At 40.6% G+C, this 22,107-nt stretch overlaps 1 protein-coding gene across 3 annotated transcripts in view; it reads left to right on the forward strand.

Annotated features, from left to right (window-relative positions):
- Positions 1-22,107, forward strand: part of ABCB7 (ATP binding cassette subfamily B member 7) — a 47,421-nt gene that overhangs the window by 7,896 nt on the left and 17,418 nt on the right. Inside the window, exons 1-4 of one of the 3 annotated variants that reach the window (XM_062006327.1) lie at positions 3,359-3,556; positions 9,991-10,068; positions 12,098-12,184; positions 17,610-17,729. In XM_062006327.1, coding sequence (XP_061862311.1) covers positions 3,392-3,556; positions 9,991-10,068; positions 12,098-12,184; positions 17,610-17,729 — 450 coding nt within the window. In that variant the 5' untranslated portion in view covers positions 3,359-3,391. Of the gene's footprint in view, positions 1-3,358; positions 3,557-5,214; positions 5,362-9,990; positions 10,069-12,097; positions 12,185-17,609; positions 17,730-22,107 lie in introns of those variants that run through there. The other 2 variants (XM_062006328.1, XM_062006329.1) reach the window with 2 other exon arrangements.

Raw genomic sequence — 22,107 nt, forward strand, 5'->3', positions numbered from 1 at the left:
AAAAGCAGAAAGGCAGAGTGGCTTGTGTCCACCACACAGAATCACACACACAGAGAATCTCAAGGGCTGGAAGGGACCTGGAAAGATCATCCAGTGCAACCCCCCTGCCAGAGCAGGACCACCTAGAGTAGGTCACGCAGGAACTCGTAATTTTACCCGAGAGGTTCCAGCTCCCTGCCCTTCACCTTGTCCTGCTTTCCCATTTTTACTGTCTCTGCATTCATTTCCTCCCATTAATTTTCCCTCTTTCTTCATATACTTTGGTGAACAGTCCCTGTGTTCATCCCTTTTCAATACTGTTGATTCTAAATTATGATTGAGTATTGTCACTTTTCTTTATCCTCTGGCCTGACTGCTGAATTCATTTTGATTTCCACAGCTCTGGGGGCACTTTCATTTAATCTAATGCCTGCCATAACTAGGATTGTCAATGGTACTGTTAGAAATACAGGTTTCAGTCTCTCCTTGACATGCTGATTATCTGGGTTTTCATGTTGATTATTTTAATTTTATAGGAATGTTTAATAATTACAAATCTTAGTTTTATAAATAGCCTTCATGAAATTGTACTCCACATTTTACAACTAGAAGAAATAGGTACTTGTCACTAGAAGTGAAGTTCAGTACAATGTTATAATCATATTAAACACCTTAATGAGAAAGAACTTTAAAACTTAATAATAAACTCTAAGTAAGGTGTTATTTTGCCTCCATGCACCGGGACTTACCTTTCTTCTACTGAGCTGCTTCTGCAAAGTTTTCTTGCTGACAGCTCTGCAGCATACACTGATTTCTGTCTGTCTCCAAGGAGATCCTCTGCATCTACAGCTAAATCTGCAGAGAAGTGCTTTTTAATTATCTTTTGTGGTAAGCTACTTTAAACCATGTAAGTTTATAGAAGTTGCCTGTCAGCTTTCTGTGTCTATAGCAAGAGCTTTGTCCTCCTGGTCAGGCCCCTCTGAGAGAGGGGTTGCCATGTCTCTGTGCTATAGATGTGTGGCCTCTTTTGAATTTCTCTGGATCTCTCTCTCGGGGTTTGTGCAGTGCCTTGTGCAGGTATCAGTCATCTGGTGTGGTGTAAATAACGTGGCCGCAGAAGGAGAAGATTGGAACTGGACAAAAGACTGCAAGAGTAGAGGGGCAAACAAACCCAGCAGCACTGGAGAGTTAGCAAAGAAGGAAGAGCAGGGAAAGGCAAAATCGTCAGGGAAACTCTTAAGGTCAAATCTCTTCAGTACCTTATTAGCCTTAGAAACCCCAGGATGATACACATTATCACCAAAAATGGAAATTCTGAAGCTGATTTTCTGCTCAGTCCATGAGAAGAGCAAAATGAAGAAGGATGGGATTTCCCATCCAATGCCACACAGCCGTTTGATTGTGTCAGTTTAGAGACATGCAATGCCTGATGTTTCAGTGCTGAGAATGGGTAAGACAGGAGAACATTCTCATTCTAAAAGCCCTACAAGAGGGGCTACCAACTACCCCATTGCATTCCATGAGGACAAGCACTGGCCAGATCTTTCTCTTCAGCTTTCCTGTATTTAATCTGGTCCCATGATTTCCAGCACTCCTTCCTTCTCTCTTTTCGTTACTAATTTCTCACCCTTCTTAACAGTTTGCAGCATGGGGAACAGCCATCCCTTAGTTATCTGTCAAAGAAGCCACTAGCATTTTGCACTTTGAATTCCCTTTTCAAAGGCTCCTCTCCAGCAGCCTGCTGGGGTGTTTTCAGCATGAGATGACTGACAGCATGTCGTTTCCAATATTCTGCCAGAACACTAAACACCCCTCTTTGTGTTTGATGAGAGGAAGATCTTTATTTCTTATGCATCTGAAGTTTGCTTCAGAACTTCAAAATGGTAGAGACACAAGATCATGCTGCAGGGTTGAGCCATCCAGAACACACTGTCCCTGCATACATGCACTGTATTTATGAAGGCCATCTCAGCAATGCATGCTAAAACATTTGAAAGCACTCGACAGACGCTGGAGCGTTGCCCAACCTGTCCATCCACATTTTGCTTGGTCAAACTTACACGTTGAAGTGGCCGTAAGAAGGCAGCATCTGAGAGGAGGCCGTAAGCCCAGGATTTCTGTTTCTGGCTGATGCCACCGGGTGGCACTGTGCAGAGCAAGCGCTGCCCCATGCAGTTGTCCTGAAGAGCTAGATTAGTGACAAGAGAAATGTCACCTGTGTCGGTTGAGGGGAATGCTGGTCAGAAGCAAGGTTATATATCAAAGCAGAGGCTAGAGAAAGCCTGCCTCATTAAACAATCAACTTCCCTTTCTGTCTGTCTGTCTTCCTGGTAAATGACCTTACAATTCTCCTTCAAGGCAAGAGCATCAGTAGTCAGGCTCTGGTAGCTTTGAAGAAATCTTTATGTGATTAAAAATGTCACACAGAGTTTTACAGCTTACTCACAGCTCTGCATGCCAATCAGCTGGGAGTATATGTGCCATTGTAAGTGTAATCCATGGCATAGCTCCATCTTCCTAAATCGGTGTTTAATTAAGAACTGCACTATTGCTGTGCTATTCTGTTCTCAAAGGAACCATGGCTCAGCTGTTGGCTGTGTTAGCTGAAGGACTTCTCCAAAGAAGCTCACAGCTCAACTCTGGGAAGGACTTGTAAGACAGAACTAGGTCTGTGTGGATACTCAGACATGCCATGCCGCGTGCCATCTGGATTACACCTTTGCCTCAGGCCAGCACCTCCCTCACCACTCTGCGGGCCAAGGCCTGTCTGTGCCTCAGCTCCAGCTGCCCTGTGAGGTCCCTGAAATCTGCTGATGTATGCCAGCTTGAGCTCCTTGTCTGAGCAGTGCCCATCTGTGTATGGGGAAAGCAGGGGAGCGCTAACCAGTCATTTGGAAGGAGCCCTTTTCTGAACAAGAGAGACTTTATAAAGTATCACCATCTTAATGAAGCCGCTGTCCCACATCAGCAATGCCGGCGGTTATGTGGTCTGGGCTTGGGGATCTCCATGTTTCAGCAGTCCAGTTCCTCAGAAGGGGTGCTTTGATCCGTACTAGTCTAGAGGAGGTGACAGCTCGGGAAGGGCTTGGCCGCTCCGCAGGCCGGCAGGGAAGCGCTGTCCCCACGAGGCGCCATGGCAGGGCTCAGGGCGGCCTCGGGCGGCCCCGCTTCGCCTCTGACCCAGCGGCCCCGGCGTGCGCGCGGGGAAGCCGCGTTGCCGCGGCCATGGGCGCTGGAGGCGGCGGTAGGGCCCGGGCCCGGCGCTCTGGACGGGCTCCGGGGAAGGAGCGGAGCGCTGCCATGGCGACGTGTCCCGCCTTCTCCTCAGGGCGCCCGGCCCGGCCCCGCCCCGCCGCTCCTCCCAGCGAGTCCGCCGCCGTCCCACAATCCTCTCGTGCGCGGCGCTCCGGAGATGGCGCTGCTGGCGGCTCCGCGCAGCCTGGCGGCGGCCGCTTCACACAGACGGCGGCTGCTCGCCCTCATCCTGCTGCGGCCTCCGGCGGCCGCCGCCTGCGCGCACGGCTGTGTGGCGGGCGGCGGGCGGCAGCGGGCCCGCGCCGCCGCGGAGAGCGGCCAGGTGTGTGAGGACAGCGAGGGCGGCCGAGGGCACCGGGGGCGGGTGTTGAGGGGCTGAGGAAGGGGGGCCGGGCTCCGCCGGGCCGCTCCCGCCGTCTCTGCTCCGTCCTTGCCTCGCCCGGTTGTCAGTGCTCGCAGCGCCGGAGGGGGCCGGTGCCGCCGCTTCGCTGGCGGAGGCCTCCCCTGCGATCAGCCCCCTTGCAGAAGGCCTGGAGAAGGGCCGGGGGGGGGGCACATGGTGCGGTGCTGCCTTTGCAGCCGCCGTGGAGAGAGGTTTGGTCGGAACTGATAAAGTCTTGGGCAAGTCTGGGCCCAGACAACTTCAGGCAGAACCTTTCCCTCCGGTGCGGTGGCGTTTAGATGACCGTTCTGTCTATCTGCGGTGCGGTCGAGTATTTCATCATCTTTTTTGTGGACAAACGTTAAAACGTGATGCCTTTGAACGGATCCTAAGTATTTGCAGATAGAGTAACTGACAGCTAATTTTGCCATTGTTTAGGGAAAGAAAATTGGAGTTGTTTCTGTCAGCAGGGGGAGGCTATGGGGTGTTGCACTGAATGGCTTTTTTGTTACAAGTGAAGAACTGAGTACATATCTCCAGTGGAGTGAGTCCAGCTTTCAGTAATTTGTACACGGTTTTTGAAGTGAGTGGAGGAAGTGTTATGTCAGAGACTGAGTGAACGAACTTTCCCTAAACTCTCAGCTATGATTTCTGTTTGATAATAACCTTTTTTTCCCCTCTATTTTCTCCCCTTCCAGAGTACTGTTATTAATGACCCACTTTTCATTGTCACCTGCCTTGATTAGTTGTCCCTGGCAGCCAGGATTCCATCATAGACCACAATCGTGTTCATATTACTTAGTAAATGAGATGGGCAGGACAGAAGTAATAAGTCTTGGAGGGTTTAGTTTTGAAACTTCTTCAAAACGAGAAGCTGAGAGTTGAAGTTGATGCAGACCAATTTTTTCTTGTGTATTTGGGTATGTTACAGTGTATCTGGTTACTGATATCATCCAGGGTTCCTGAAAACTTATTTCAGATGTTACTGAATAAGCAACATTATCGTGGTGATGTGTGGAAGTATCATCCCATTTTTCTTTTGAATGTTTTTATTTTCATGTGAGAAATATCGGTCTTTGCTGATAAATTTTCCTTGCCATGTGTTGCTAAGTGTTGATTTGCACTAGACTTTCTGAACTAGAACACTAAGGCTATATCTGCAGTACATATATGCATTCATTGCTTTGGCCTTGTAATTCCTACGCTTTTCTGGTCAATAATGCATTGCCCATTGTTAGTGGTCAGTGATGTGTTTCTTTTCTTATAGTCTGATGATTCATTTTGATTTCACTTCTACATCAAGATCAATTTGGATGAAAGAATTCATTAAATGCACAAGCAAGATCTTGCATTTCGTTAAATATAAACCTTGTGCCACCTTTTGGCAAATGGGCACCACATTTTATGCAAGTGTGCAAATTTACTTGATGATTATCTAGTAGGAGGCTCATACTTAGTGTTCTGGAGTTGTTGGTTATAATGTTCTTCAGAATTCTGGGACTAGCTGACACGATTTTTTTAGTTCTTAATTAAATTCACTGTCAGGGGAAAATGCACTGTTCTGTGATTTCAGTTTTCTTTTTCTTCCCGTTTTTCAGATAGTTGAAGAGACATTGTGCCTGCATCAGCAGAAGTGACTTGTCAGAAGTTGACTAGGCACTTCAGCAGCCTGCATTTCACAGTGATTAGCCATCAATGTTTATCAATTGAGTAATTCAGCATTTAGAAAGATCTTCTGGGAGCAAGTATGTGCATCCTGTTTTAGTTTCAGTTATTTAATGATTTTACTGTGTTTATACACTAATGAGGACTGTAAATGTTTTTAATGGTCTTGTTCTGAAAGCTTTTCTGTCTATTAAAAAAAAAGGGGGGGAAGAAACACAGCTGATTTTGCATTTAAAACAACTTGAATTTGTTTTGCTGTGGTCCTCAGATGCAAACTTCATAGTCATGTGGGAATAAGAGTTAATGACATAGTGGTTTATAGCGTGTGCTCTCATGAAAGCCTCCAGTTTGTGCAAGTGTACAGCCACAGTTCTACTGTTACTCATGTAACTGCACAAATAGCAGATCTTTGTGGCAGTGTAGCTGAGTCAGTCAGGAGTTGTGCTTTTTACAGCTCCAACTGGTAATGTTATAGCCATAGCTTAACTTGTGAGGAAAAAGTAGGATTAAAGGAAAGAAAAATAAAGGTGAAATATGACCATAAAGGCAAAGTTACTAATTATTCTTTTGAAAAAGATCATTTCAAACACTTACCTGCTATCCTTCTCCTCAGCATCTGTGCAGTACTTGATCCACCCATCTTCATTGTTTCTTGGCTGTTGTAAGCTGGTTTGTTTTTTTTTTTTAAGATTACAGTTATTTGTAAGCTCAATTACATTAGTAAAATGAGATTCAAATATAGTAGTTTGGGTGCTGTTGCACTACAGATCCACGTTTTCCTTCCCTCATACTTACCTTTTTCAGTAGTTTCAATTAGAATCTTACTTTTCTGAGTAATAAGGTGTGTAATATTTGTGTCACAGAGAGGAAAATAGCCAAATTTCTGGAGGGGAAAAACAGATGCCATAGATGTGGAGTTGTGATCAGACTGGATTTCCTGATGTTGAGATCAGTTTGTATTTCTGTAAACGGAGCTCCTTCAGTTCTTTCTCCTGCAGCTGGCATAGGCAAAAGTTCATTGTGTCAAAACTCCTTGTTTGAGTTTAGGATCTCTGCTGGGCAGCAGTAGAGAGAACGGGCATGTTGGATGTGCCCTGTTTGGTTAACTGAGAAATGACCAAACCAAGACTACTTTTTTTTTCTAGGAAGCTTAAGACTTTTTATTTTTTGTACAACAGTTTGCCTGCATCAGAAAGAAAAGAAAAAGCAAATGCTACTCCATCTAAAACTTAAATGGAAAGAAAAAAGCGTTTGACTGGAAAGGTCCAACAACCTTTAATAAAGAGAATTACTTTACTAGGATTCTGTATAAGTCCAGAAATGCACTAAGGTGTTTCTTTCACAGAGGACTTTGGCAGTTGTAGAAAGCAAGGCTGTGTGAGTTATTGTAACGGTGTAAAATAGAAGAGACTTTTTTTCCCCCCCACCTTACATTATCTTGTGCTTCCAGCTGCCACATGACATGATAAACAGTGTGTAATTTATTAGTATCCCTTGCTCTGGAAGTGGTTGTAAGAGAAATTTCAGGTGTTTTCATTGAATTTATCTTATAAATACATTTTATTTGGTTTATACATTTTAAATTTCTCTTTTTCTTTTGGCCTGAAGCCTGATCTGGTCTGTAAAATTATACAGATGTTTATTGTCCAGACATTGCATTGCTGAATTCTCTTCTGTAGACTTCAGTGGTGCCATTGAACAGCTTGATGCACAGCAACTATTAATCAGCAGTCCCCATTAGTCAATATTCTTTACTAACAGGTGTATACTTTGTCATAGAGTACCCAAAATCCCTTGAATTTTCAGAATCCCTTTACAGATCAGCAGTCTCATCTGTCTGGCTATGAAAACAGACATCTAATAATATCAAGAACTGTTGTGCAGGAGGATATATAATGAAGAGGAACAGATGAAAATATGGGAGCTTGATGTGGAAGTCAATTGGGGAATATCAGAGGTGCCTGCTGGGATGCAATATGGGTTTTCCATTCTGCTGTTGAGGTGTGTTTTACCAAAGCAAGCCAAAAGTGAGGGTTTGTTATTAAGATGTTATGGGAGAATCTCCTTAAGGTACCTTGTTGTTAACCTCAGTGTCATTTGTGCTTCATGTGTACTCTTGAGTAATTGCACATTGGCTGTTGTTAAACGTAACTCCTTTTAAGTTTATATTACTCATCCTGGTGACAGTTTGTTCTATATTTATACCAGAATATCTTCACCTTTTATCTTCCTCAGCTCTTTCCTACTCATCTTTTCTTGCCTTGCAAACTCAGCAAAATGAACAGTGGGACTGGAATGTTGCACAGGTTCTGGGATTCCACCTTCAGTTATCTTTTCTGTTCCAGTTTTTTAAACTGTAACATCCACGTTAGACTAGTGCAGTATGTCTGGAACTGTACATAACATACTCCAGAGAGAGGCTTCTAAGTGAGGATTTGACCTTGCACAAATGTGTTTAATCCCTGTTGTTTGTTTGCATTTATAGTATTTAAACTACTACCAACAGTCATGACACTTTAGCAATATGACTTTTATGTGCAATCAGTACTAGACATCTGTTTCATCCTTTAGAGTATATGGAATCATATTCAAAAATACATTAAAAGAACATAAGGTTGTAGAGTCAGGCACTCAAAAGTTAGGAAATGCCAGAATACAAGTTCTCTGCATAATTTCTTAAATTCAGAAATAAGCAGGGCTTGCTCCACCTCTTGGAAGCAATAACCTTACACTTTTATCTGTTGCAGTAACATTAAACTATGCCTTTCCTTTGTAGTCTTTATTGGGAAAGAGTTGTAGTGAGTGAAAGTGAAGTCCCCAGTCTGCCTGCAGGATATGGGGAGTATGACAGGGTAAGCTTCAGTGCCACTCATTTTGGCAGTTTTGCTAATAATCCTGTGATGGCTGGAGGACTTACAGTGAAGTAAGTTGTTCACCTTGCTTAATTCTCTATTTCTTTACTGAGACTTGTTTTTTAGCAAGAGCAGGAATTGAAACCTCCAGTCTTCCTGGCTCAAGACTGAGGATAAGAATCCAAAGCATAGTTGTGGGCAGTGGTTGATCATCCCCTCAACTTCTCTTTGGCAGGGTTTCTTAACAGTCTTCCATCAGCATTGTGTGTTTAAAGATGTGTAAATGATGGCATAAATATGTGAGGGCTTCAATTGCCTGCACTCTGGCCTGTAGGAGTCAGGAATTCAGTCTCATTGGTGTGAATGTAGGCATTGTAGGTATTAAGCCTCTCACCCTGAATCACGTCTCTGTTATAAATTCCAAATTGTCACCATTTAATCTGTATTTCTGAATGGCCTCAGGTGAAGCAGGTGGAGTTGTATTGATGTAGCTGCCTTTGCTGAATTAGAGAGCACTGCTGCCTTTCATAATGTTTGTGCAACTTAATTTGATGTTGGCTCCTAGGTGGTACTGAGATGCCACAAAAGTGGTTACTGCTAGGAGTGCTTACTCCTCTTGCCTGTTGGTGGGAACTTTTATCCAAAATAATCATGCCTTTATAATGATTACATTAATTTGTGGTAACTTGAAATGTGCTGAAGCATCTTAAAGTCCATCTCTCTTTACATTATATTTTCTGCTTATAAAACTGTCATTTTCCACGTGGAGATGATATTAGTTTAGATGGAGTCCTCTGTACTGACATGAAACTGTAAAGTTCTGAGTCTATCAGTCCATCTGCTTTATAAAGCACTACAATGAAGTGTGTAATAAATGAAGCTCCTTCATTTAACCTAGGTCTTGGAAACAGCAGGACAGTTTATCCAAGCCAGTTAGCTCTACTAAGTGCAAAATGTATAATTGCAATGTTTACATGGCACTACATACAGAGAAAGAGTAATAGAAATGTTTGAAATGAGCAGGTCCCATATGGTGACTTGTGGTGGAATGATCTTCGTTTTCTGCCCAGATTATAACTTATAACTTATCATCAGTGTCTTCGGACAACAGCAAGGGATGTTTGGCACAAGGTGTAAAATACATGATGGTGCTGCTGTTTGTCAAGGTTACAAATAGACTTTTTTGTGATGAGGTGCTTTATTTTGTTTTCCTTTTTACCTTGGCTGATGGTCAGTTCTTTATTTTGCTCTGTGGTAGTTAATTTTTTGTATATGTAATGTGAGATGTATGGTTAATATCGCAACACATCAAAGGTGATATGGCATCATCATTGCTAACTGAAAGAGAGCTCTGTGTTTTGCCAGTGGGGAAGCACTGCTGGCTAGTCCATCTAAGGAAAATAAAGGGTCCTTGGAAACTCTCATGGAAAATTAATTGCTTTCTGTGTAACATGTAAAGCATACTGTGATTGGTGCTTAGCAGTGTGCCTATTAAAGATAATAGATATGTGACTATATGTTATCTTGTGTACTGCCTGTCTAAAACTTGCAGTCATCTGTGCTGTAATTTCTGGTAATCCCAATATTTCCCAGTCAAGGGCTGTAGCTTTGATTAACTTTGTGGTCTCAGAGACAAGCATGGCTTGAGCTGAGCTAAGAGGAGTTGGAATGTAATTTACTTTATAGCTTCTCCCTACCAGTTTTCTTTTTCTATGGTCAGTTGTAAAAAAACAAAGCCATCTGCTATGTCTTCATGTTATCCATGTTTACATAAACTGGATATTCTCTGAGTGTGAAGTGCCCTTTCTGCATTACTCCATTTTCACTTTGTCTTTTTTTCTCCCTTTTATTCTATAGATTTCACCAGTCTGCAAGAAAAGATCATGGCACAGTCTGGGGGGAGATTATTCAAGGCCATTGTTACAGGCTTCAGAGGTAGGTATAAATAGTTTTTCTTCCTACTTGCAGGTCAGAGGAAGTTCAAGCCCTTGGAGCATCTTTCAGTTTAGTCTGCTGTTTGGTTTGGGTTTTGTTAAATTCCTTTATTTACACTTTTGAAGTGCAGCAAGTTAAATGGCAAGTTATGTTTCAGGTTGTACGAAAGGAGATAACCTTTCTTAGAAGCTTCAGACTGTTGCACTCAAGAAGTCTTTTTTGAATCCCTGGAAACTAATGATAATACAGTGACTTACAAAGAAGAGTTCTTAAAAACGTAGGGTTTATGTGCTGATACTTATTTTCTATGCCTGACCACATGAATCTACTAAAGCATAGGAAACTGTGTTTTCCTGGAGTATGTAGGGCTTTATGAGTTCAAAATTCTGCTTAGGTTGTGCAATATCAAGAAACTGTGGAAATGTATTCTCATTATTCTGAGTGCCAGGATATCAGGCTCTTACTCCTATGAGGTCTGCCTGCCTTAACACTAATGTAAATGTAGATTTTTACTGTTCATGGAACAATTATGACATGTTTCTAAGTAACACACTTCACCTGAATAAAGCTAGGAGATGTATTTTTGGGGGTTTGGGTTGGTTGTTTTTTAATCTTTAAAGAAAATAATTATCCCTAGAAGTAACTTAAGCAGCTAGAATCATTTGAGGGTCATTGGGACTTCAAGGCATGAAATCTGCTTAGATTGGGTTTTGTAATGTTTTTCTTTTAAAATATGAAAGGTGAAATTTTGATTTGAGAAACCCCGAGGCCTGCTATAAACCACATACAGAAGGTGGGATTCCTAAAGAGCTTTTACATAACTTGAACCCAGAAATTGTCACTAGGTAGCAAATACTTCAGAAAAAAAAAGAAGGCCTATTTTCAAAAAGCTTTAACCCCATAGTGTGTGGCAGGCACTTGGAAATTCAAGTTGGAGAGTTGCCTAGTCAGTAGTGAGTTGTCGTTTTTTAGCACATCAACATGCATTAATAAGCTCAGACATTTTCTCTGTGTTTTTTTAGCAGGGAGTCTTGGCCACACATTTGTTTTTAAAAAGCAGGTTCTTTTCATCTCTGCACCTGCACATGCTGTACGTGGATCACAGCAGGGGCTGGGGTAACTTGTACATGTCCTGTGGCCCCTGAAGTGTGGATTTATCTGTTTGTGTTGCCCCAGTGAAGTTAGCCTTTGCATACATGGGAAGAATATTATTACTTAGATATGTTCTACTTTATACATTAATGTGCCTGAGTATACTGTCCAAAGCTTCAGTACCTTTTCTGTGTTCTTTAGTCCATTTCTCATGTGTCTTTGTAACTGAAATATTTAAGGCTCTGTTATCACAGAATCATTATGATTGGAAAAGACCTTTAAGATCATCAGTCCAACCACCACCCTCACACTACCAGGCCCATCACTAAACTAACCCATACCCCTCAGCTATATGGGTTTTAACATCTCTAGGGATGACTCCACCACCTCCCTGGGCAGCCTGTCCAATGCCCATTTCAACTCTGTGAAAAAGTTCTTACTGATGTGTAATCTAAACGTCCCCTGGTGCAGCTTGAGCCCATTTCCTCATGTCCTATCATTCACTAGTAGAGAGGAGATTGATCCCCACCTCACTACAACTCCCCTCAGGTAGCTGTGGAGAGTGATCATGTCTCCTCTCAGCCTCCTCTAGGCTAAACATCCCCAGCTCCCTCAGCTACTCCTCATAAGACTTGTTCTCTAGACCCTTCACCAGCTTTGTTGACTGTCTCAGGACATGCTCTAAAACCTCAGTGTGTGTTACCATTACCTCCTGGCTGCTTGGAACATGCTCTTTATTAGATGTATAGTCTCTTTCTTACTATTATTTCCTTAAGCAAGGCAAAATTTTTAGAGAGAGGTCGTATGTTTTATTAAAGCAAGCTGATACAGTTGGAGGATGAGGGAGGGGAAAACAGACCAGTACATTTTCTTTCATTTGCTTTTTCCATGTACGTTTCCTGAGGTTCTTGCAAATTGACTTTTCATTTTCACACAGATCCTCCCGAGGTGGCGACTGATAGAAAAGAGAATGTGTTGGCATGGTCACGCAGGTGGAGGGCTTCACACAGACCCAAAGGAAGGGGTAAAAATTGCTTAATTAGTATTTCTTTTTAAATTAAAAATGTGATCTCACCACCACCACTACCCAATCTGAAAAACTGCATTGGTAGAGATGTGAATACTGTAGCAGAAGATATGCTGTTTAATTGTCAGTGTAGGCTTACCAGTCCTTAAATCACCAAATGTTTGTAATAACTGTGTTGAAGTGCTTCAGTTTTTTTATTAAAAATACAGTCTTAGTGTCACACACTCCTTGAAAATTGTCCTGCATGATGTTAGATGTTTTTTCATGGAATGTATGTTCCATTGTAATTTATTGTGGTTTATTCTTCTCATTTGTGACTGGTGTTTGCCTGTGACTTGACATGCAGGATAGTGGAAATCAACTTGTGGATACAAGTTAATGCATCAGTTGGTAAAACTGCACTTGAAGCTGGGGAGAAGTAATTAAACTGTATTTTTACTTGGGTTTAATGTTAATGCATCTGATACCTTTTGACTGTATTTATATTCAGGAAGCATGTTAAAATAATTATGATAGGTATGTAAGGAGAAGGAGTATCTTTTATTAGACCAAATGATTACAGGTAGAAACAAGGGAAGCTTTTGGTTAAAACAACTGTGCCTGATTAAAATTGCAAAATCAAAGCTCTTGAGTTTATGTAACTTTATTTTTCTCACTTCCTCTGCAAACTTATTTCTGATGCTTTGTGTGTTTGCAGAATGATGCTGTGTGACGATTGTAATTTGTTCAAACGTGGTTGGGATCTTCCTAAAACTAGTGATGATCACATTTGTGACAAACTGGATGTGTTATGCAATAGAATTAATATGGATTGTATTTCTGTAAATGGGAGGAGAGTATTACTCCCTGAATTGTTGTTGTGGTGACTAGTTCTTGGTTGATTTGTTCTTGTGGGTTTTTCCCTACTAGAATTTCTGTTTGCCTGAGTATGCTGATAGGCTGAATTCTTGTTTTGCTCTTACAACTTCATTTTTCACAACTCCATGGAAAAGATTTATAAATATATAGACACACACACATAGAACAAACTCACCCTCATATGATTCATTTGCATGCAAATCCATTTCACAGACTCAGCTTCACTACTGACCTATCACCAGAAATGCCAGAAGGAGCTGTTTATTCTTTCTTTAGAAAGCTATTAACTGAAATGCAGACACATTGCAACTGCACCCCTTCACATCTGATGGGCAACTTCCAGGGTAAATCTATTTAATCATTATAGGTATTACAGGTTTAATCATTGTGTTTTTTCTTTGGAGTTCCTACTTTTCAAAGGTCTACAGTTCAGCAGCATTGAAAAATTTAAATTTCAGTGTTTTCTCTGGTCAGAAAGGAAATGGAAGGTTCTGTTTACCAAACTGCCAGTAATTTTAAGGAATGGTAGATGTTCCTTAACACTAAAACCCACTAGGAATATGTTAGCCAGAAATTTTCATGCCAGATGACACTGTTTTAGTCTGCTAAGCAGTGTAAATATTCCAGTGGCATTCTCCATTCACCCATTACTTGCAGCTATTCCTGTATAAGCCAATAGCCTGACTTTTTTATTCCAATAAAAGGAGCTATAATGTAGTTAATATAGGACATTATCTGTTCAGGCTGTTGTCTGACTAAACAAACACCAGCTGTTAAGAGTTGTCCAGGAGAATCAGCAAGAATGAGCTGTAGATGAGATGAAATGCGTGAAGAGTGGAAGAAACAAAGAGTAACATTGGGTGCAGAAGCCAAGAAATTCGTAACAAAGACAAAGGGAAAGAAACCTGGTGTTAGAAGTGCAGTAATTGCACTTGTGTTCAGTGCATGAAAGTACTGGCACCCAATTTACCATGTAAGAATGTTTTCCCCTAGGATTAGGCTCTTAGGAAACTGCAGATGATACTTGTCAGCTATATTACACCTTTCTCACTTCCCAAGTGTTTTTGACAAACCAGTCTGACCATTCTGGAAACTGACTTTGGGACCAGTGTTTTGAATTGCCCCTTTTACAGCAGCTTCAGGGGGTACAGAACTGAATACTAAGAGTAAACACAGAGTGTGAGGGGCATGTTACCATCATCTCACAAGTAACTAGGAGACAAGCTTACTTTTTTTTTTACAGAAGTAATTTTTACTTGCAACAGTAGCTGATGTGCTGAATACTGAAACTGAAACCAGTGTTACTTTTTACCATCTTTTGTTGTTTTTCTCTCTGTGTTAGTCTTTTGTAGGCAGGACGGGAGTACAAACTATGGTGCCTGACCTGTTGTTAAGCAAACATATATTACTTTCTTATGGCAAGACTGATGGTCATGATGAAGCCTTGATAATTAACCTTCCCCTACCACCATTTCACTTTTCACTCCGTTGCTATTTAGTTTGCTAGTCATGGCTTGCTTTCAGTGCAGGGATGACTGTACAAAGACAGAAGACTTAAGTACTTTTTTTTCCTCAAAGTTTGGAAGGAAGATTCAGGTCCTAGTTTGGCATTTATTTAAGCTGATAAGGCAACTGAAAAAGGAATCCTACCTCCTTCCTCACTTTGATGTTTTGCTGTGTAAGTCACTGTATGGTCAGATGGTGAGCTAGTGTGAAGTGATCTAACTGAAAAATAACATGTCCAAACAGTGGGAACACCTCCTCCTTTCCCAAACAACTGCTGCTGCTTTCCTCACAGCAAGCTACATACCATGGACTGAAACAATCTAAATGCCTCCTGCTATTAAAAGGAAGAAAAGAGTTCTGTTCTCAGACGTGCATTTTCTCCTGCTACTGAATTTGTACATTTAACTCTCTTCAGTGAGACAAAACCCTGAAACAAACACTGAAGAGTTTTCTGCCAGTTTCATAAACCAAATCAGTTCATCAAGATACTTCATGAAGCACCAGAGTTGCTTCCAAATAGGCTGGAGCTGTACAACTAAGTGCTGCAAAAAGAGGAGAAAGCAGGGGAGGAAGCAAGCTGTTAGTGATTTGGAGAATAACCTCGTGTAGATTTAAGACAGCTTGTGCTAGTACAGTAAAGAGGATGATACAGCTTTGTGCTTTTGAATACACAGGGAGCCAGAACCAAGCCTTTTTTTCTTCATCAGCAATGACAGCTTAAATGTTAGTCAAACTAGCATTTCCTCTCATCATGCTTCTGATAGCTCATCATTCTGTCATAGGCTTATCTGTAAGGTCCCAGGGTCAGCCTGAGGCATGCTTGGCAATACACAATCTTGGAGACTGTGAAGAGAAATAATAACTTTCTTTTTTGACCTCTTTAGGTATTTTAAAAGATCCAGAACCTGGATAGGATGGGGCGGGGGGGGGGCGCACAGGAAGATGTTCAATGCTCGTTCCGTTGCAAATAGTCTTCAGTATTTGTTTTAAAAGCATGATGCATTCAACAAGAAGAAAAGGCTTTTTTTCTTAGTTCTTGACTATATTATATTTATAATACTTTTCCTTCCCTTCCATTTCTGTAGAAATAAACCTTGAAAGAAAATATAAAACGTTACTGCCACTTAAAAGGAGGTAAAACAAATGCCTTAACCTTTTTATGTACCACAGAGAAACAAAAAAGGGCCTGGGTCTATTAAACAGATTGCTCATTTTATTTTTTAATGTTGTCACTTGCATACTTAAACCATTCTCAACTTACGTTTCTGTACAAGGGTAGCATTTATTTCATGGTAAACTTTGATGTAATATGTGTGCATTTTGCATCCTCTTTGATATTGCTTCTTGTTACTTTGCAAGGCCTTTGGCAAATGACTGGCTGCCTTCTGACTTGTCTTCTGAACAGATTTACTTCTGTCACTGTTCAGAGCCATGAAGAAACAGAATAAGATTCCTTGTTTGCAGCCAATGTTTTTTGTTCTTTTTAATAGCTTTTTTGTGCAAAGTCTGACTAGGCAATAGCAACATGTAATTAGAACTGCTCTGGTGGCACTAGTATCTTTTGTGTTAATGTGACATCATTTTTTTTAACTTACTTTTAACCTGTAAGTGATGATCAAAGATATTTTCTGAATATCTGAACTGCTGTTTATGCATATCCTTGGCTAAAATGGAAAGATTGATATGCTGCAGCAGAGAACTCCATCTCCTGAATGGGTAGGACATAAACCAAACAGTTTTGCCTCCTCTCTTCCTTATAACCATTTTTTTTTTTATGTTGATTGAAATGTGCTTGTCCTATGTAATTCTCCAGTACATTTGCAATTGTTGACAAAATAAAGTATCTCTTGTCCTTTGATTTTCTTTGGGGCTATGACGAGAAACACAGAGGCAAATTTTCCAGTACTTTGAAAAGCTTGCATTTATAGGATTGGCTTCCCTGGTTGCCTCAGCGATCTTGCCTTTCAACAGAACTCTCCTTTCTTGCTCATTCATGCTGCACCTGAACAGAGAGTTTCTATTCTAATTCGTTTTATTCTCAGAACCAAGGACAGAGCATTTACATTACACAATCTAGTGAGAGAAAGATGAAAGTACATTGCAATACTTCCCCTTTCTACTGACTTCTGCAATGAAAAGTCATCTTTAAAAGGTGTGGGTGAACTTTTTGTTTAACCCCCCTCCTGACTACATAATGTTGCCTGAAATGAAGAGATTAGCTGCTGCTTGTTGCCTCCCTTCAGCTTTTGATAACGTTCATGTCTTTCAAGTTAACTTGTTTTTCCATGTTGACTGCTCTGGGGTTATTTGTGCTGTGTGTTACTGCATGTGCTCTTATTCTTGATAGAGTAACGTGGTTTAGCCATCAGATAGTGTATTTAGCTTGGGAGTTTAGTGGAATAGATCTCAAGTGTGATACAGACATCTATCCATCTGTAAAATAACCTATATTTATATAAAAAATACAATCACCAAACCCACCAGCAACAGAAATCCCCAAACAACTCCCCCAGTAAAAAACAACCCAAAACCTAACATTTCTCAAGAGTACTTGTTAACTTAATTGTGGTCATGTTGAGAGCAAAACTGAGGTCTGGAGGAGAACCTGTTTGAAGGATTCATTAATAATTGACATTATTAGTTATCATAGAATCATAGGATGGTAGGATTGGAAGGAACCTTTAGAGATCATCTAGTCCAGCCCCCCTGCAGAATGTACAGCTTACAAAGAAATACCAGGCCCTCACATTTTGTACAGAAATCTTGGGAACATGAAAAAGAAGGGTCAGTTTAGTTGTTCTGTGGTGGATTGTGGCTTTGTATTCATTTACAGCTAGATATACTTACATTCTTGAGGACACCTGAATTAAGAACAGTTCATCTGATTTCACTGCACATTGTGGGTATAAACCTAGAAACTTGGAATTTTAACATGCAGCCATAGTCTCAAACATTGTGCAATGTCCAAATGTATAAAATTCATTCTTATTTATACTGTTATTTTCATTCCTGGTGTCTCTTTGTAATGCCATGCCTTTGCTTTTCTTTTTTCCCATAGCTGAAAGATATAGATGCCAAAAAGATTATCAGAGCAATGTTGTCTTATGTGTGGCCCAAAGACAGACCCGACCTGCGAGCCAGAGTAGCCATATCTCTGGGGTTTTTAGCAAGTGCAAAGGTAAGAACAGTTATTCATTGTATTGTTATTATTCATCTGAGTTCATACAAGGGCTAATTTTCTGTTTTATTATTTAAGAGCTTTTATAGTCTTAAGATGTCCATTTCCTGTATGAGGAGCATAAAGTATTAGAAATAATAGCTTGTGTCATTTGGTATCGATAAAATGGAATTTCTTTAAGGCTTTGTGCCTATTCTCAACTCTGAATTGAGCAGTGTGGGGGTATCTACTCACAAGTCTTTCTGTACTGTGGAAAAGAGGATAGGAGCTCCAGTCTTGTAGTGATATTTGTGAGACGACAGGGGAATTTCTGTTGCTTCAAGGAGTCCCCTGGTGTCCTTGTGCAAAAAGAAACTGTATAACTTACTTGCTTTTATATTGAACTCTGCCTTTATTCCAATAGTTTTTCTTTTGATGATGAAGTGGAGGGTCACTTTTGTCTTTATTTCATCGAGTGAAAGGATCTCTTATACTCTTGCCTGCAACAAAGTTAGTGTTTATTTGTTCTTAGAGAGAAATAAACATGCAAAAGCTTTCCACAGATAATCAGAGGTTATAATTCAAGTTTAGTGCAGATCTTGTAGAAATAGTTCAGAAGACCAAATGTTAACTTTGTGCAAAAACTGGTTTGCTTTTAGGGGAAAAAAAGAAAAGAAAGATTGCAAAATATTGGGAGTAAGTTCCTTTGAGACATATGGCTCCACTGGATTGCTTCTAAGTAGGGTGATTTTTACCAAACTTAAAGCTAATGTTAGTATCTTGCTGGGATCAGCTAAAATAGACACCACTTAGCAGTGAGTTTTAGCACTTAAGCTAATTGCACTAGCAGCTTATTAACATTCAGCAACGTGGCCATATTACAAAAAGACAGAAGAAACTAATTTCTGCCAGATAGGTGTTAAAAGAAGAGTGCTTGGAAGAGAAATAGGCTCATTTATTCAAGCTGAAGAAGAAAGGCCAATCTTTTGGTCTGCAGCTCTGTCTCCTGAGCAATCTATCAGGTGCTAGCTGGTGCTGTTTTGGCTTGTGCTGCTCTTCGGGGGTGTTGCTGATAACACAGGTGACAACGTGCAGTGTGGCATGTCTATACAAGTAAACTTCCTCTCTTCTTGTATGCCTGTGCAAAATAGGCAGCAGTGCTTTTGATTATGTGTTAAACTGCTTGGGAAACTATCTGCCCAAAATGCAGGTGCTAGTTGTTTTGGCTTGTATATTGTGCAGTTGCCCTCACAATAATGAATAACTGATTTCATGCTTGGTTTGTTGAGGTTTTGTGATGCATGTTTAATACCCAGTTAATCAGATGGATATGGAAATTCTTCTAACTCACTTTCTCTTCAAAGTCTCTTGTTAGTAAAGATAATCTGAAAGTAATTTTGAAATAAGTTTGGAGTGTTATTTTCTTTTCTGCTCTTCCCTTTCTTAATTTATATGAATATGATGGAGAAGATGATCCCAGAATCTAATCCTGCATGTGGCAGCAGCATACCTCACCTTTAATGTTTCAAACAGCTTTCTGGGGTGTCATGAAAACAAAATTGATGGCCAAGATGCCTGACTCTTGCAAATAGCTCTGTGTTTGCTATTATAGCTATTATATTTCTACTAGGAGAGAGAGATGTTTCCCCCTATCAGAAAATCACTTAATTGCACTTTGGGGAGGTAGCTGGGTGTGTGGATATCTCAAATCTTCTCTCAAATTTCCTACTTTAGATTCTGTACAAGGCAGCCTGGAAGCTCTGATGTCCACAGCAGATTCCCAGAAGCAATGCAGAAAACCTATTGAGCTTTGCCCGGGTGTTAAGAGATGCCTTGAACAGCAGAAATGTTTTGTGAGAATGTTTGTTTTGGCAAACAAGGATTTCATTGGGAAAACACCCAGCAAGCTCTCTGAAGAGTATATCTTATAGCTGGCTTGGGGGGGTGGAATCAGAGATGTTTTCTAGCTGTCCTTTGCTAATGTTCTTTGGTTTGCTCTGTTTCTGTCATAACAAAACTCTGTTAGAACTCAAACATATCTGAATAACTAGAAGTTAACAAGTTGCCCTTCATCACCTGAGCTATGTCCACTGTTCCTTTGTTGTGTAAATGTCTTTTAATTGCTTCATGCTTCACACATGCTAAATATGCACATAGCTTTTGTGGCATAACTGACATGCACTGGTTTATTACAGAGCTGTAGTAAGTCTGTCCTGTCTTTGAGCCCTGAACATCAGCTTTTCTTCCAGAGCAAACTAAAAGTCACTTTGTCCTAGAGAAAATGAGATACAAATTAGTTTACCTGTAGCTCTCCTGTACCATGTATAATCCCGTGCAGTTTCCTCATTATCCCATATGGGAGCCCTTTGTTCTGATGGCCTCTGAGGTTAATTACAATGTACTTGATAGACCACACAAGCAGTCTGTTCAAGTTTCTCTGCTATTACCACTGTGTCAGCAGAAGAATACCACCATATCTTTCTCCTCATTGCAGGCCTGGCCTGATTTCTTTGTTTGCTGTGAACTTGTCTGCATCTGAAGGATTTATATCCTTATTATGAATTTTGTCTACAGACCCCTCGTTCTTAGGGAGTTTTCTTGAAGAACTAAGTGATCTTGATGTCTACAGTTAGTCACCTTCCCCAATAAATACGTTTTGAGATATTTCAGGTGAAAAGTACTTTTAAAAGGTGTTTTTTTTCTCTTCCTGGAAAAAGGGTGGTTTGGATCATTATTAAATTTGAAGAAAGCGTGAAGCCAGATGCTTTTTGCCTCCCTTGGACCTCATTTGGAAGGTTCTTTTAGTGGTTTTACCTGCAAGAGGGATGAACTTTTCTGTTTATATTTCCACAAATGGAATTGTTGGATGTGTACATTTGTATTGGTCTAGAGGTAAATTCAGTCATCTTCATGTCAATGTTTCTCATTGAATTATTGGCAAAAGGAGAGTTCACCGTAGACCAGTTTTATCTTGTTGGAGCTCAGCCTGTCACTAATTTATCGTCTTTATTAAGCGAGAAATACAGGAAAGAGCAAAATGAAAGATAAGGCTGTTTGCCTTAAAAGTAAAGTAGTCCCACAAGGGAATAGAGATGATGATACATTGTCAACTTAAAACAGCACAGTCATTTAAAAAAATGTTTAAACTCATTTAAGCATGATGCATTACAGTATAACGTGCTGTTAAACGTGGGCCATTGAGTTGAGGTGACTTCAGAGGTGCTCTATTTGCTTTCCAGTAAATTCAGGCAAAGATAAGCTATTAATTCAAAACTATAAATATCAAATGTACAAATTTCTATTAAAAGGCTCTTTCAATGACAGTTGTTATCAGGCTTTCAGGCACTGGGGCTGTTTAGTCTGGAGGAGACTGAGGGGGGGTCTTATTAACATTTATAAATATCTAAAGGGTGGGTGTCAGGAGGTTGGGGCAGCACTTTTTTCTACAGTAGCAAGCAACAGGACAAGGAGTGATGGGATGAAGCTGGAACACAAAAAGTTCCACTTAAACATAAGAAAACACTATTTCACTGTGAGGTGAGGGAGCCCTGGCACAGGCTGCCCAGAGGGGTTGTGGAGGCTCCTTCCTTGGAGGTCTTCAAGACCTGCCTGGACATGTTCCTGTGTGACTTGATCTAGGTGACCCTGCTTCTGCAGGGGGGTTGGACTGGATGATCTCTAAAGGGTCCCTTCCAACCTCTACCATTCTATGATTAGGAAGAGGGAGAGACACCTATATATTGTGTAATAAAGTTGTTTGCATGGTAGCTTTTCGTACTGCACCAAGGTGTGCTTCAAGCTTTTTGTTCTGTGCCAGCAAACCTCGGCTACTGAAGACATAGCTGAGAGATTATGTAGAAGGCTGAAATTTTGTTTCTATTCATGTGAACATGATCTCATTGACTTAAATTGAGTAGGAAAGGTCTGTTTCTAATAATGGCCACTCATCTCTCTTGCTATAAACTTTGTCAGATTAACTTTGCTTTCCAGTAATTTAAACAAAAAAAGACTGGCTTTGATTGCTAATGAAATGCAATACCATGCTGCCTTGTTCTTATTCAAGCTTTACCCTCCAGGAGACAGAACAACTACAACCTGAGACCAGGCTTTAAATTTCATTTAAAACTCTATTGGGTAGAATTATATTGATGTAAAAGAAGACATTTCTGCAAAATTGTTGGCTCTTACCAGTTAAATTAATTGCGAGTGGAGAACTGCAGTTTAAAGAATACCTCTCTTTAAATGGACTTTAAAATATATCTGTAGTTCTATTTCTAAACTACCTGTAGTGTAGCCTAGCCTATTGAAGAGTAAAATCCCTGCAGAGAGGGATTTGTGAGAATCTGCAGCAAATCAGGACAATCTGCATTACAATACTCTAATTTCCTGCTGAGTAGTT

This window comes from Colius striatus, chromosome 13, assembly GCF_028858725.1.
Source record: "Colius striatus isolate bColStr4 chromosome 13, bColStr4.1.hap1, whole genome shotgun sequence".
NCBI lineage: Eukaryota > Metazoa > Chordata > Aves > Coliiformes > Coliidae > Colius > Colius striatus.